Here is a 12,777-nt window from a genome sequence, read left to right as displayed (position 1 = left end):
GTTAAACAAAACAAACTTCTTTCTTCCTAATGAATAGGCACTCTTACCACTCTTGAAGGTAGTACTACACGAAATATTTTCCAGTGTGACGTCCCCCCCCCCCCCCCCCCCCCCCCGTGAATTTCACTCTTCTTTTTTTAACTCCAGAAAATAACATACACATCTCAGGGTTTAATTTATAGTGTTTTATTTGTTTATATAAAGTAGTGCCTTCCCCCTAGGATTTTGATCAGGGTTCGGCCCTGTGCTTGAACAGTTCTCTGATGAAAGTATGCCGAAATTTACCCACACCATATGTACCCACACCATATGCACACGGTATCGGTGGAGCACTAAATATAGCACGTGGCTACAGGCTGGTAGGTACTGGCTTAGAATTCATTCAGTGGCAAGGGATTGTTTTTTTTTAATTCGGGTATCGGTTCCAGACCAGAGCGAGTGCACCATACGGCTAAATGGGGAGGTGTAACCACTTGAACTAACTAAACGTCCATAACTGGTGTAATAAAGGTCGTGGAAACGTTTATATAAAAGATTCTACTATTAAAAAAAAAGAATAGGCTAGCCTATGTGGCGGTAGCAGTTTTCCTCTAACGGTAACATATTAACAATAAGACTACCATGAGTCTAGGCAGGTGGCTTGTGTCCCATGGACAGCGTTCTTGAACTTTAACTGTATGTAAGTACGAAAATAGTTTTAACTAACCAACCGATCAGACACAGTGCATTGTTACAATTTTATTAAAAATAAAATCTTTCTTTTAGTAAAATCTCCCGTATTATTTTATATTGATATAGATCGAAAGATACACATTTTATTGCCAAGGTTAGGGTGTGATAATATATAGTTAATTAAGAGTCATGTAAAAAGTACGTTTTCGCTACATCCCCCTCCCATTCCATCCTTTGGGGGTATGCTATTGGAAAGGGAAAATGCGTTTTAATGGTACATGGTAAAAAAAAATAAAGTAAACGCATATATCACAAAAGGTTAAAAAATGCGTTCGAATTTTGGGAAAACTACGACCGTATTTGAAAAATTAGGACCAACTGCTCAATCCGTATACACGGTGGCCCTCAATACAAAGCCCTCGCTCCGCCAATGCCTAAGCACCCCGACTTCAACGGTCCTGAAAAACAATCAAACAAACAAAGAAAAAGACCAACAAAGAAACAAACGCACACTTACCTCTATTAGTGTATCCACTAAACACTTGTAGAAAACATTGCAACAGAACAGCTCGGTAGTTAGCTGTCGTCATTTGGTAGTATTAGATCCAAGCACAGATATTTTACATGTATACACATTTAACATAAATATGATTAATAAATGACAAACAGCGATTCTGTTAGCACATTTCTGAAATTAAAACAATCAGAAGAATGTACGTAGTATCGCTTTGACATCAATAATCAGATTAAATGACAAAGCATTGTTGACGTCACGTCAAAATACTGTTGACGTATTTATCATATGGCAACGTTTTCGGCCATTTTCGTAACTTAACGGAAAATATCGAAATGCACACCCCAGCACCGTCCCTTTCGATCGGCGCCTGATGGGTAATAAAGGTAGCGCAGACCAATGTACAGTAATAATCCATTGTCTGTCAACGGTAGCATTGATTACACAAAGAATATAGACCTGAAGTACATTCCAGCTTCAACTTGCAATGCGTCTAGACGTAGCAGCTTGCTCTCTTGACTTGCCCCCCCCCCCCACACCTGGGGGGAGGGGACTTATGCAAAGAAAAAAGAAAGAAATGTTTTATTTAACGACGCACTCAACACATTTTATTTACAGTTATATGGCGTCAGGCATATGGTTAAGGACCATACAGATATTGAGATAGGAAACTCGCTGTCGCCACATCATGGGCTACTCTTTTCGATTAGCAGCAAGGGATCTTTTATATGCACCATCCCACAGGCAGGGTAGTACATACCACGGCCTTTGATATACCAGTGGTGGTGAACTGGCTGGAACGAGAAATAGCGCAATGGGGCCACCGATGGGGATCGATCTCACAACGACCGCGCATCGAGCGAGCGCTGTACCACTGGGCTACGTCCCGCCCCCGGGACTTATGCAGTCCTATGGAATGCTGTCGGGCAACCGTGACTTTGGTGTACGGCGACGCGGTCTCATAGAAGAGGGGAGGAAGAGGAAGGAGGACGAAGAAACGTGTGCCAGGGGCGGCACAGGGGAGTCCAAAGCTGGCGGCTCAATCGCCAGCGGCGGTCCCGTCTCCGTCGCCGCCCCCGCAGAAGAAGACACAACAGCCATCGGCTCCAGCGTCCCCGGATGCGACTTGTTCAGAACTCGACACAGCGATGTGCCAAGTCTCGCAACAAGCTCCTGTGACTTCTATCCCCCAGGATGGCGACTCCGGTGCAGCGATCAACTATACCGACCGCTCCCATTGAGTCGCCAGTTGTTGCTATTGTGGGGAAACGGAAGGCTATATCTCCGACCACCACATCCGAATACCCCCCCCCCCCCCCCCCCCCAGCCGACCCGGATTCTGACTGGCACATCGCTGTTAGGAAATATCAAAAGCGGCTTCCGGCACTGTGTGCAGGGAGACACCCATGACCCGACGACGTTGAGGGGAAAGTTCCTGAACCAAGCCTGGAAGCCACTGCCAGATGGAAGCTTCTATGAACTCCACAACATCAGGATGGATGCCAACAGATCGGGACTGGCTGTGACTCAGCGGCGCGTGGACGTTTACCGACAGGCAGTACTTAGCGCTGTAATGGATATTCACACCATTCACGGGATAATCAAGGCTGCCATGTCATCCAGGAACTCCTATATAGGAAGAACCTGATCCCGAACCTAATGGGAACTCCGCTCCTCAACTCGCCGTAGGCGCAAACCATTCCTAGGACAGGTAACCTCCTTTTATGGGCTTTAACTTTTTTGGCCGTGGTTCAAAATTTTATGTTTAGTTTTTTGTAAACAGTCCGACGCACTTTACTTTGGCAGCCCGTGTAAATTGCTCAAATCACCTTAAAACCTTTTTGGACGAGCATTCTAATTTTATTTTTGGACAAATTGTTTTGCCCAGACATGAGTCGAATAAATCAGCTCATTTTGGCCTTAGGTCTTTGACTTAACTTCTAATTTTTTATTGCAAATTCTGCCCACCTCTAACTTACCTCCCCCCCCCCCCCCTCCTTGCCCGGACGTAGTCACTGGCGATGTCAGAGACTAAGCCCGCGATAGGCGTGTGCGAAACCTTAGTGGTATATGCGCACGTTAAACAGTTTCTCCTCCTCCTCCTAAAGTACATAACAAATATTCATGCATTAAAATAACAACCAGTTGTTTATTTTATTGTTTGTCTGTTTGGTTGGTTGGTTGATGTTTTTGGGGTGGGTTTTTTCTCAAATTCAAAATGTCGGTCATCATTACAGGGTGTTTCAATATTAAAATAATAATAATAATAAAAAAATTGGAAATGAAATTATTTGGATGCATTTTTGTTCACTGGCGTAGTCAGGAGAGGGCCGTGCCGGCAATGCCCCCTCCCCAATCACACCTCTTTGTTTCCAAACTTATTTTACACTGTTTAAAAACTATAGTTAGGAAGTTTAAAGAAACCATTTGTTTGCTATACAGCTTAACATTTCAACAAATAGAGGGAGACTACTAGTACAGAATTGTTAACGTCTAGAGTCCGTCCCACGGAGAATGCCTTTTTTCATACTATGAAATTTACTACAAGTTATTTATTTCTGAACCGATTGATTAATAAATCGAACACAAAAATAGTATATTTTGGTTATTTCCAATACACCTTTACTTTTCTTCTTACGTCAAACCAAACTGAAAATTATTTACAAAATATAGTTTTTACAGAATGATGGGACGGGCTATAGACACGTCGTGATAATTACCATCGGGTACAAAATCCTGCCAGAAGAATACTATAAATACTATCTAGATGACTTCTTCCGTTCCGGAAATGGCCACTGGCGAAGTCAGAGACTAGATCCGGGGCGGGCGTGCCTGAACCCTAGTGGATATGGGCACGTAAAAAGAGTTGCCCAGTTACCCATGTAGTACCTATTATTTTTATTTAATGAAAACTTTATTGATTCGAATACTGATTCTAATTATTTTTCTGTGTTATGTGATGTTTTGCAACTTTTATACCTCAAGTTATGATATCAATGCATTTTGATGTGCCTTATTTTTATTTTCACGATTTTGTGAAGTGTTTGCTATATATAATAAATAGGTTGGGACTTCCCCCATTCTTCCTTCCCTCCCCCCTCTCTCTCTCTCTCTCTCTCTCTCTCTCTCTCTCTCTCTCTCTCTCTCTCTCTCCACAGTAACACTGAACACGTGTGGACAACAATAGATTTTTTTTCCTAGTTGTAACAGCATGAACGCAATTCTGTGTCCGCCAAATCCTGGGATGGGCATTACCGTTTTCACCAATAACCGCTGTTTATCCCGTCTTTCTCAATAGCGTGTAGTTTATAAGGGGAGTTTGAATTTGTTCTAATTACTAAAGTTCATTGTTTTCGCCGCACGATAAATGTTTTTTGTTGTTGTCTTTTCCTTCCTTTTTTTTCGAATACTTTTTATATTTCTGTACCAAGAGTTGGATTAACTAGTACACAAACGAATTAGACGGAGGAACACGTACATTAAAAAAAACAAGAGGGGGTAAGAATGGGCATGGCGTTTTCTTCCTTGTTTAAACCATTATAAGTCCGTTAAATTCTAATATTGATCCTGAGCGGAAACTGAATTTGCTTCTTAATTTTTTATGGTGAAAAAATAAATTGGGTCACTTGTATCTGGACCTAGTATTATATAATTATTATTATCCAAAATGTATTTAGTTATTTATTTGTTCGTTAATTAATTAATTAATTAATTAATTAATTTAGATTGTTAGTTAGTTTGGTTGCACATACCCTTTAAATAATTTCATAACCACACATTGAAGGGCATACACCTGATACGAAATAGTAGCGAGTTTAATATCCTATTTATTATCCACGAAATAACAAGTTTAATATCCTATTTATTACCCATTAAACAATGTAGCCTAGCGAAAATATGGTTGAAAACTGGCTTCAACTAAGGAAAGGAATATTTGTTTAACAAACAATTTAATCAACTGATGTTATGTGGTAAACATTTCAAAGTTTAAAAGTTAAGAAATTTGATTCAGTTAGGAAGTCTAACAATTAACTGGAATCAATTGGTTAGTAACTGTGTTAGAATTATTATCATGATCTTTTAATTCAATAATGTCGGTTTGGTAGAACAAATTCTGGTGTTAATATAAGGAAGGAAGGAAATGGTTTATTTAATGACGCACTCAACACATTTTATTTACGGTTATATGGCGTCGGACATATGGTTAAGGACCACACAGATACTGAGGGAGCAAACCCGCTGTCGCCACTTCATGGGCTACTCTTTTCGTTTAGCAGCAAGAGATCTTTTATATGCACCATCCCATAGACAGGATAGCACATACCACGGCCTTTGATGTACCAGTCGTGGTGCACTAGCTGGAGCGAGAAATAGCCCAATGGGCCCACTGACGGGGATCAATCCCAAACCGACCGCGCATCAAGCGAGCGCTTTACCATTGGGCTACGTCTCGCCCCCGGTGTTAATATAAGAATAAAGGAAACTTAAAATTTTTGTCACTTATTTTGACCCATTTATAAATATTCATAATAATGTATTAGTTTTACTCTCAGCACTATGAATAATAAACAAACTAATTATTCACATTCAAACGTGACAAAAGGTGTCGCATTTCTTGTAGAAACTCGTGCTCACATTTACGTCCTGACCGTGGAACCGCATGCGATAAAACGAGATCTTGCGCGAATTCGTCCGCTACGTAACATGGTAACACGCGCACGCGCTATGTCATTTTAAAACCACGGTATTTCCCCACCGTATTATTGAATTGATTTGTAGCGCAGCACGCTTGATAATCTGTACATGCTTAATATGCAATAGCCAATGTGTCCCTCTGTCGGGTAGTTAATGCGTCACCGAAAGTCTGGAATTTTACTGTGACGTATACGGAGCTGTCATTTCATGTCGAGGAAACGCAGAAAAACTGTCTGCACTTAAAATCATGACAGTGTGCACGGGGCCCAGCATCGTGGTGTTTTTTTAATATATATATACATGTATATACATGTATATCCGTAGTCATGGCAATCAAGTTAGAAGAAAATGTGAATGACGTTTTATTCCAACGATATTGCCCGCATGCCAAGATCGAGAGCTTTCCGAACAAGTCTGCGAGACTTCGATCGAAGTGTTGACAATCGTGGAAGTGCATGGACGCCTGCCAGATAGAGACTTGCTGTATCCATACCGTTGGGAAAGGATTCCGTTTTGGTTGGATCGCCCAGAAATCGTTTTCGTCATCGAACCGCTACCGTTAAAAAGCAAGACTTTAGTCAATTAATTCAATACCGAGGGGTAACTGAATGCAGAATTCATCGGGAGAACGCAAGGAATGTCAAAAACTATAATAGATCCCCGCTAGCGCTGGATCAGTGGGGAAATTGTGATAGAACAGGACATGTTTTATTAAGACGGCGGCAGACAACAGAAGCAAGTGACACGACAATAGATGAATTGAGGTGAAGAGCCACGCACACACGAGGGAATCGATGCTGATGATGCGGTCTTTGAACAGAAGTCCATTCTCTTTGTTCCGGATCTACACCTAACAAGTGCTCGGGCTGCGCTTAAACCACATGACTTGATGTTCACTTGGAACTAATAAACCTACTTTCATGGAAATAAATTCTAGCTCGGATGCAGTTTTATTGAGGTAGTACAGCTGGGTTATTGGTGGGTGTTTTTGGTGCTTCTTCGGAAAATGTTCTTTCTGCAAGACTCAGCAAAACACTTTGTGGAATATTGTTTTATTGAATTGAATACAGTTACAATTATTTGAATATGTTTGTAGTTTAATGGTATATAGCTGTCGTGTGCTAAATAGTTAAGCTATAATTGAAAAATGTTAGAAAATATATTACAGTTGTCTTAAATGTAAGCTTTAGTTGAAAAAAATGGTTACATTTATTTGAACATGGTGATATTGTTGTGGACTTGTTTGACGATAGTTAGCGAGGTTTGGGAAGAAGACTTCAGAGACGAATACCCAAGTCTTAAAATATTAAGTATCTCAGGTTGTCATAGCTAGAAGACAACAACAATGGACATCTTACACAATGACAGGACATGATATTTTCTCGGCAGAAGTTGACGTCCAGTAAGATGGTGGAATCTAAAGCTGGTAGATTTCCGATATGCCATGGATCTTTGGATGACATGAGTAACACCCCTATCAAGTTCCGGCAGTTCAGGAATGACGACGAGATTGTCCTCAACGTCGGCGGGATTCGCCACGAGACACACGTGTCCACTCTCCGGAACGTGCCCAACACTCGGCTGTCACGGCTGGCTGAGCGCCACGTGCAGTCGGGTGGAGAAAAGGACGAATACTTCTTTGACCGTCACCCGGCCGTTTTCAACTCCGTCATCGACTTCTACAGAACAGGTAAGGACACATGTTTTATTGTCTTACTGCGTCATTTGGCCTGCTTATTGCGTCATATTTCTTCTTTTTTCTTATTGCGCCATGTTTGTTTCCAATTACGTGATTTAATGCGTGGTATTTCTATCATATTACGTCATATTTGTCTTTTTGCGTCGTATTTGTCTTATTGGCCGGCTTATTGCGTCATATTTCTTTTTTCTTATTGCGTCATATTTGTTTCCAATTACGTGATTTAATGCGTAGTATTTCTGTCCTATTACGTCATATTTATCTTTTGTCTTATTGCGTCATATTACTTTGTCGTATTGAGTCATATTTCTCTTATTTGCGTCACGTGATTTAATTCCAAATGTTTCTTGAATATCAAGATAGGTTTGCATTGGAACTGAACGTTTTTGAACTGCTTGATGATCTACCTCTTCAAGACGCTTTTCTGTATCTAATTATCTCATGATGCAATTACGAGAGATCAGTTTGACAAGACGCACTAGAGAACCCACCAAGAAGGTGTTAAAGTTAAGAATGACTGACAAACAATCCGGCTGTAAAATAAACATATGTTGACAGAAATAGATTTTATCATTAAGGAATAATGTGCAACTTCTAGATCGAGCTGTATGAGTTAGCAACATAGTCATAATCGTCGCTACATTGAATGTCAAGTTGAGAGAGAGAGAGAGAGAGAGAGAGAGAGAGAGAGAGAGAGAGAGAGAGAGAGAGTATATAATTATCATTAGGCCAAAAAAACAAGCCAAAACCGTCTGCTCTGGTCACAACAAAATTACAGAACTGAGAGAGAAATTTAAATTATGATATTTATAACGTTTACGGTAAATGCTGTCCAGCATAGCTATTTGCGATATGGATACAGGCTCGTAGAAACCAGGGAGAGGGCCGGGGGTGTGCTCCCCTACTTGAGGACGTACATATATATTAAGGTTAAAACACAGCTTGAGACTATGGCACGTCCAACAGAGATGTGCCCCACTCCAGATATCGTCCATACGGGCATGAACCATATATGGATTTATTCCATTAGCTATGCTTACTAGCATTAGTTAATTGTATAGTGGCTAACATATAGTGTTGTAGTGCTGACAATTAACTGATTACTGTTAAAGATACTGTTCCGAGTTTGCTTCCATTGTAAGATGTTTCTGACTAAAATATACTGAGTGAAATTAAAAACTTTACAACCGTTTCATCTTGGCTAATTAGCAAATATGATAGAAGAACGTATTAAATAAGTTTAATTTTTTTTTTTATATAACGTCCAAAGAAAGAATAGTCAAAAATCTGTTCGATGCGCCCACAGCATTCGTCAAAACCACAAGCAGTCGAAATGGTAATTCACAAGCAGGGTCGTCTGATGAAATCACAGATTCAGTAGCGCGTATGCCTCCATGTGCAACGCCTCCTCACTGACTGCCTGATGCGCGTAAAGACCGCATTATGGATACGGGGCCATTGTTCCACTAATGAGGCACCAAGTTCCTGCAAAGTCTGTGGAGGGTTCCTGAGAGTGAGCAGGCGTCTTACCAGCACATCCCAGACGTGCTCGATGGGATTCAGGTCGGGCGACATTGAAGGCCAATTTATGACATTGATGCCCGCGTTCCTCAGGTAATCCCTTGTCAAGATGGCTGTGTGGGGTCTGGCGTTGTCATGCTGAAAGATCGGGTTGCCACGGATGACAAGACATTGAGAACGTTCATTTCCAAAGAAAGCACCCCAAACCATTACACTTCCGCCTCCGAATCTGTCAACTTCACTGATACAACACTGAGCATGACGTTCACCACGCCGTCTCCAAACCCTCTGCCTGCCATCGGAAAATGGTAGTGTGAATCTTGATTCATTGCTAAACACGGCTCTATTCCAATCCCCCTGAGTCCATCGCAAGTGGCGTTGTGCCGACAGTTGACGTTGATGAAATTGGGTCCAAATGGATCCAACATATGGGCGCCGTGCGTAGAGGTGAGTGGTTCGCAGCCGATTTCGGACCGTTTGCACGGACACTCGACGTCTGAAAAGTTCATTATTGGTTGACGTAACACAATATGACGGCTATCTGCCTATGACGTCACACGTGGTCTACCCGGTTGGGGGCGATCAGCTGTGGTGCCCGCTTGTTGTACTCGTGTCCGCAGTTCATAAATTGTCAGTCGACTGCAACCCAACGCCCTTGCAACGTCAGCTACTGACGTTCCCGCGTACAGAATGCCGACGGCACGTTCACGCTACACATTTGTGAGGAGTAGCGTCGAAACAGTCCTAACAAATATCGTTTTAATGTGTTTTTTCGCTGTGTCAGACTACTGTGAGCAAGTAACGATTAAAATACATGTGCTATTGTAGTCACGTGACCAGTGGTACGTGCAAAACCACATTTGCCTCAATGGTGCTGTGCACGTGCTATAGATCGGGTCGCGTGAGCTGTGATGGGCTTCAAATGAAAAAAATACCTGCTTTCAACACTCATTGACTATTCAAATTTTAGATTGTGAAGTTTTTAATTTGACTCAGTATATTTTGAACAACTTAAATTACATACTAAATATAGTTTCTTGTTAAAAATATCAGTGTCTGTATATTCAATGTGTTTCTGATTGTCCTAATGTTTGAAAGTAGCCTAAACTGGATTTGGTCTCCCAATAATCTTGTACATACGAAATTTAATATTTTGAAAATTAAAATGAAGTTCGACTTGGTGCAAACGCTAGGATGATCACACACATGTTTAATGAGAATGAGACAATAGAACTTATACTAAGCAAACAACAATTGTAACAGTGAACATAGAGGGCCTCGTAAGTCGGTAAACTTGTGCCGATTCTTTTGTTGTTTGTACAATGAAATATTTTTTCAATCAAACAGTGAAGCGTTGATATAATGCAAAATATAAAACTTTTGATTATTCATGTTATAACCGAAGGTAAAAGGAATCGACAGAGATCTCAAGTATATCACTTGAATAACAAATCCCTGAAACAGTTAAATTTTGCTCGTGATGAGTTTATACTTTATGACGTTAAATACCCACTCATTCGTTTAGCGTAAAATTCATCCTTCTCTTGGATAAAGATAGAGAGATATTATGAGAGAGGGGTGTGAGAGAGAAATTGAGACATATGGGTCTGAGAGCGATAACAAGTGAAAGAGAAATTGATATATATATATATATATATATATATATATATATATATGATAGAGAGAGAGAGAGAGAGAGAGAGAGAGAGAGAGAGAGAGAGAGAGAGAGAGAGAGAGAGTATAATTATCATTAGGCCAAAATACCGAAATAAGGGGCATATTTTAATTGAAATCAGGTTGCAAGTCTTAGTTCATGCGTGATGGCATTTTGGCTCCAAATGGGGTTTTACGTCATAGTAAGAAAAGCCCGACAAAAATCGATGTCATACCGAAGGAAATTAAAAAAAAAAAAAGTGCTGACCACAGACCAGAAATTTATTTTGTTAGGCCTTATCACTCTATGCGATCAAATTAACCCCGTGTCTTTCACGTAAACATGCAGTACCCGGACAGTCAATTTGACCGTCAAACAAAACATCATTAGTGCATGGGGGGAATCTCCCCGCCCGACAGGTTTTCGTAACCTTAAAATAAATGGACGGACAATTTATAATGTAAACAGAATACACAATTTCCTTTGTCACTGTTCGCTGTTAAAAAGACCACAGGACTTCCTGACGGTCTTTACCTCAGTCGAAGGTCAATTTATGGTGCAAACATCATACTATTCATATTTCAACTAGCGTAGCTTGGTTGGGGACGACCTTGCCACCCATTCGCATCAGTTATTTTTTCACCACCTCATAGACAACATGGGAGCACCCCACCATTGTGAAGCCCACCCAATATAAAATCCTGGCTATGCCAATGCTGATTTCATATAATGAAATTGGCCAAAGCTTTGGCATAATATTTTGATGATTAGTTCATCATGAAAAACAAAACATGCAATTATCACCAACAAGGTATGCGATCAAATTAACCACCCAACACAGCCTGAAAGAAACTGGATGGTTTTATGTCATGGAAACAAAATACTAGGATCAGGGCCGTACCTAGTATTAAATAAGAAGGGTGTGGTCTGGTGTGGGACGGTGCAGCAGCAAATAACAAAGTTCAGTAATATTGGATCTTTATCCCGGTAGACACCAGGGACACGTTGAACTACAAATAACATTTTTTTATGGGGGTTGATATACCAGTCGTGGAGCATTGTTCAGAACAGCGAACATCCAATGCATCTAGTCAGAGGAACTGTCCCTATGATCTATAAAACTACGAATGGTATGCGCATCCCTCCCCCTGCTGCTCCCTCACTAGTAACTACGAATGGTATGCGCATCCCTCCCCCTGCTGCTCCCTCACTAGTAACTACGAATGGTATGCGCATCCCTCCCCCTGCTGCTTCCTCACTAGTAACTGCCATAACTACATTATATATTTCCCATTGTTATTGTGTACAATTAAATTAACCATCCAGGTTTCCAGTGCCCTATAACATTACTTGACGGCTAATTTCTGATGGTAAGATGGTTTAAAATTACCATCGTCAGTGCGGCTGAGTAAAGTGTCCGCCTAATGTTCTCAAAGCTTTAAAATTACTTGACGGCTAATCTATGATGGTAAGGTTTGCCTAAAATTACCATCATCAGTACGGCTGAGTAAAGTGACCGCCTAATTTTCTCAAAGCTTTAAAATAACTTGACGGCTAATCTCTGATGGTAAGGTGGTCTAAAATTACCATCATCAGTACGGCTGAGTAAAGTGACCGCCTAATTTTCTCAAAGCTTTAAAATAACTTGACGGCTAATCTCTGATGGTAAGGTGGTCTAAAATTACCATCATCAGTACGGCTGAGTAAAGTGACCGCCTAATTTTCTCAAAGCTTTAAAATAACTTGACGGCTAATCTCTGATGGTAAGGTGGCCTAAAATTACCAACGTCAGTGCGGCTGAGTAAAGTGACCGCCTAATGTTCTCTAAGCTCTGAAATAACTTGACGGCCGATTTCTCATCGTACTAAACACAACATCAAATTAACCTAATCAATGTCTTCAATTACATTGGCCTCCTCATTTTCTCAAAGCTCTGGAATAATTTGAGCGCCAGGTACTGCTGGTAACTCTATATGCAATTAACTTCATCAGTGTGTTCTATTAAAGTAAGGTTGACCTTCA

At 40.8% G+C, this 12,777-nt stretch overlaps 1 protein-coding gene across 1 annotated transcript in view; it reads left to right on the top strand.

Annotated features, from left to right (window-relative positions):
• The first annotated feature begins 6,147 nt into the window (after positions 1-6,147).
• The window catches only part of LOC121376407 (potassium voltage-gated channel protein Shaw-like), a 65,356-nt gene continuing 58,726 nt past the window's right edge, over positions 6,148-12,777 (top strand). The window contains exon 1 of the mRNA XM_041504271.1: positions 6,148-7,571. Within this exon, the coding sequence (XP_041360205.1) occupies positions 7,253-7,571 (319 nt within the window). The 5' untranslated portion in view covers positions 6,148-7,252. The remainder of the gene's footprint in view (positions 7,572-12,777) is intronic.

This window comes from Gigantopelta aegis, chromosome 6 (genome assembly GCF_016097555.1).
Source record: "Gigantopelta aegis isolate Gae_Host chromosome 6, Gae_host_genome, whole genome shotgun sequence".
Lineage (NCBI taxonomy): Eukaryota > Metazoa > Mollusca > Gastropoda > Neomphalida > Peltospiridae > Gigantopelta > Gigantopelta aegis.
The sequence above is the reverse complement of the archived record's forward strand: the minus strand, read 5'-3'. Positions and strand labels throughout refer to the sequence as shown.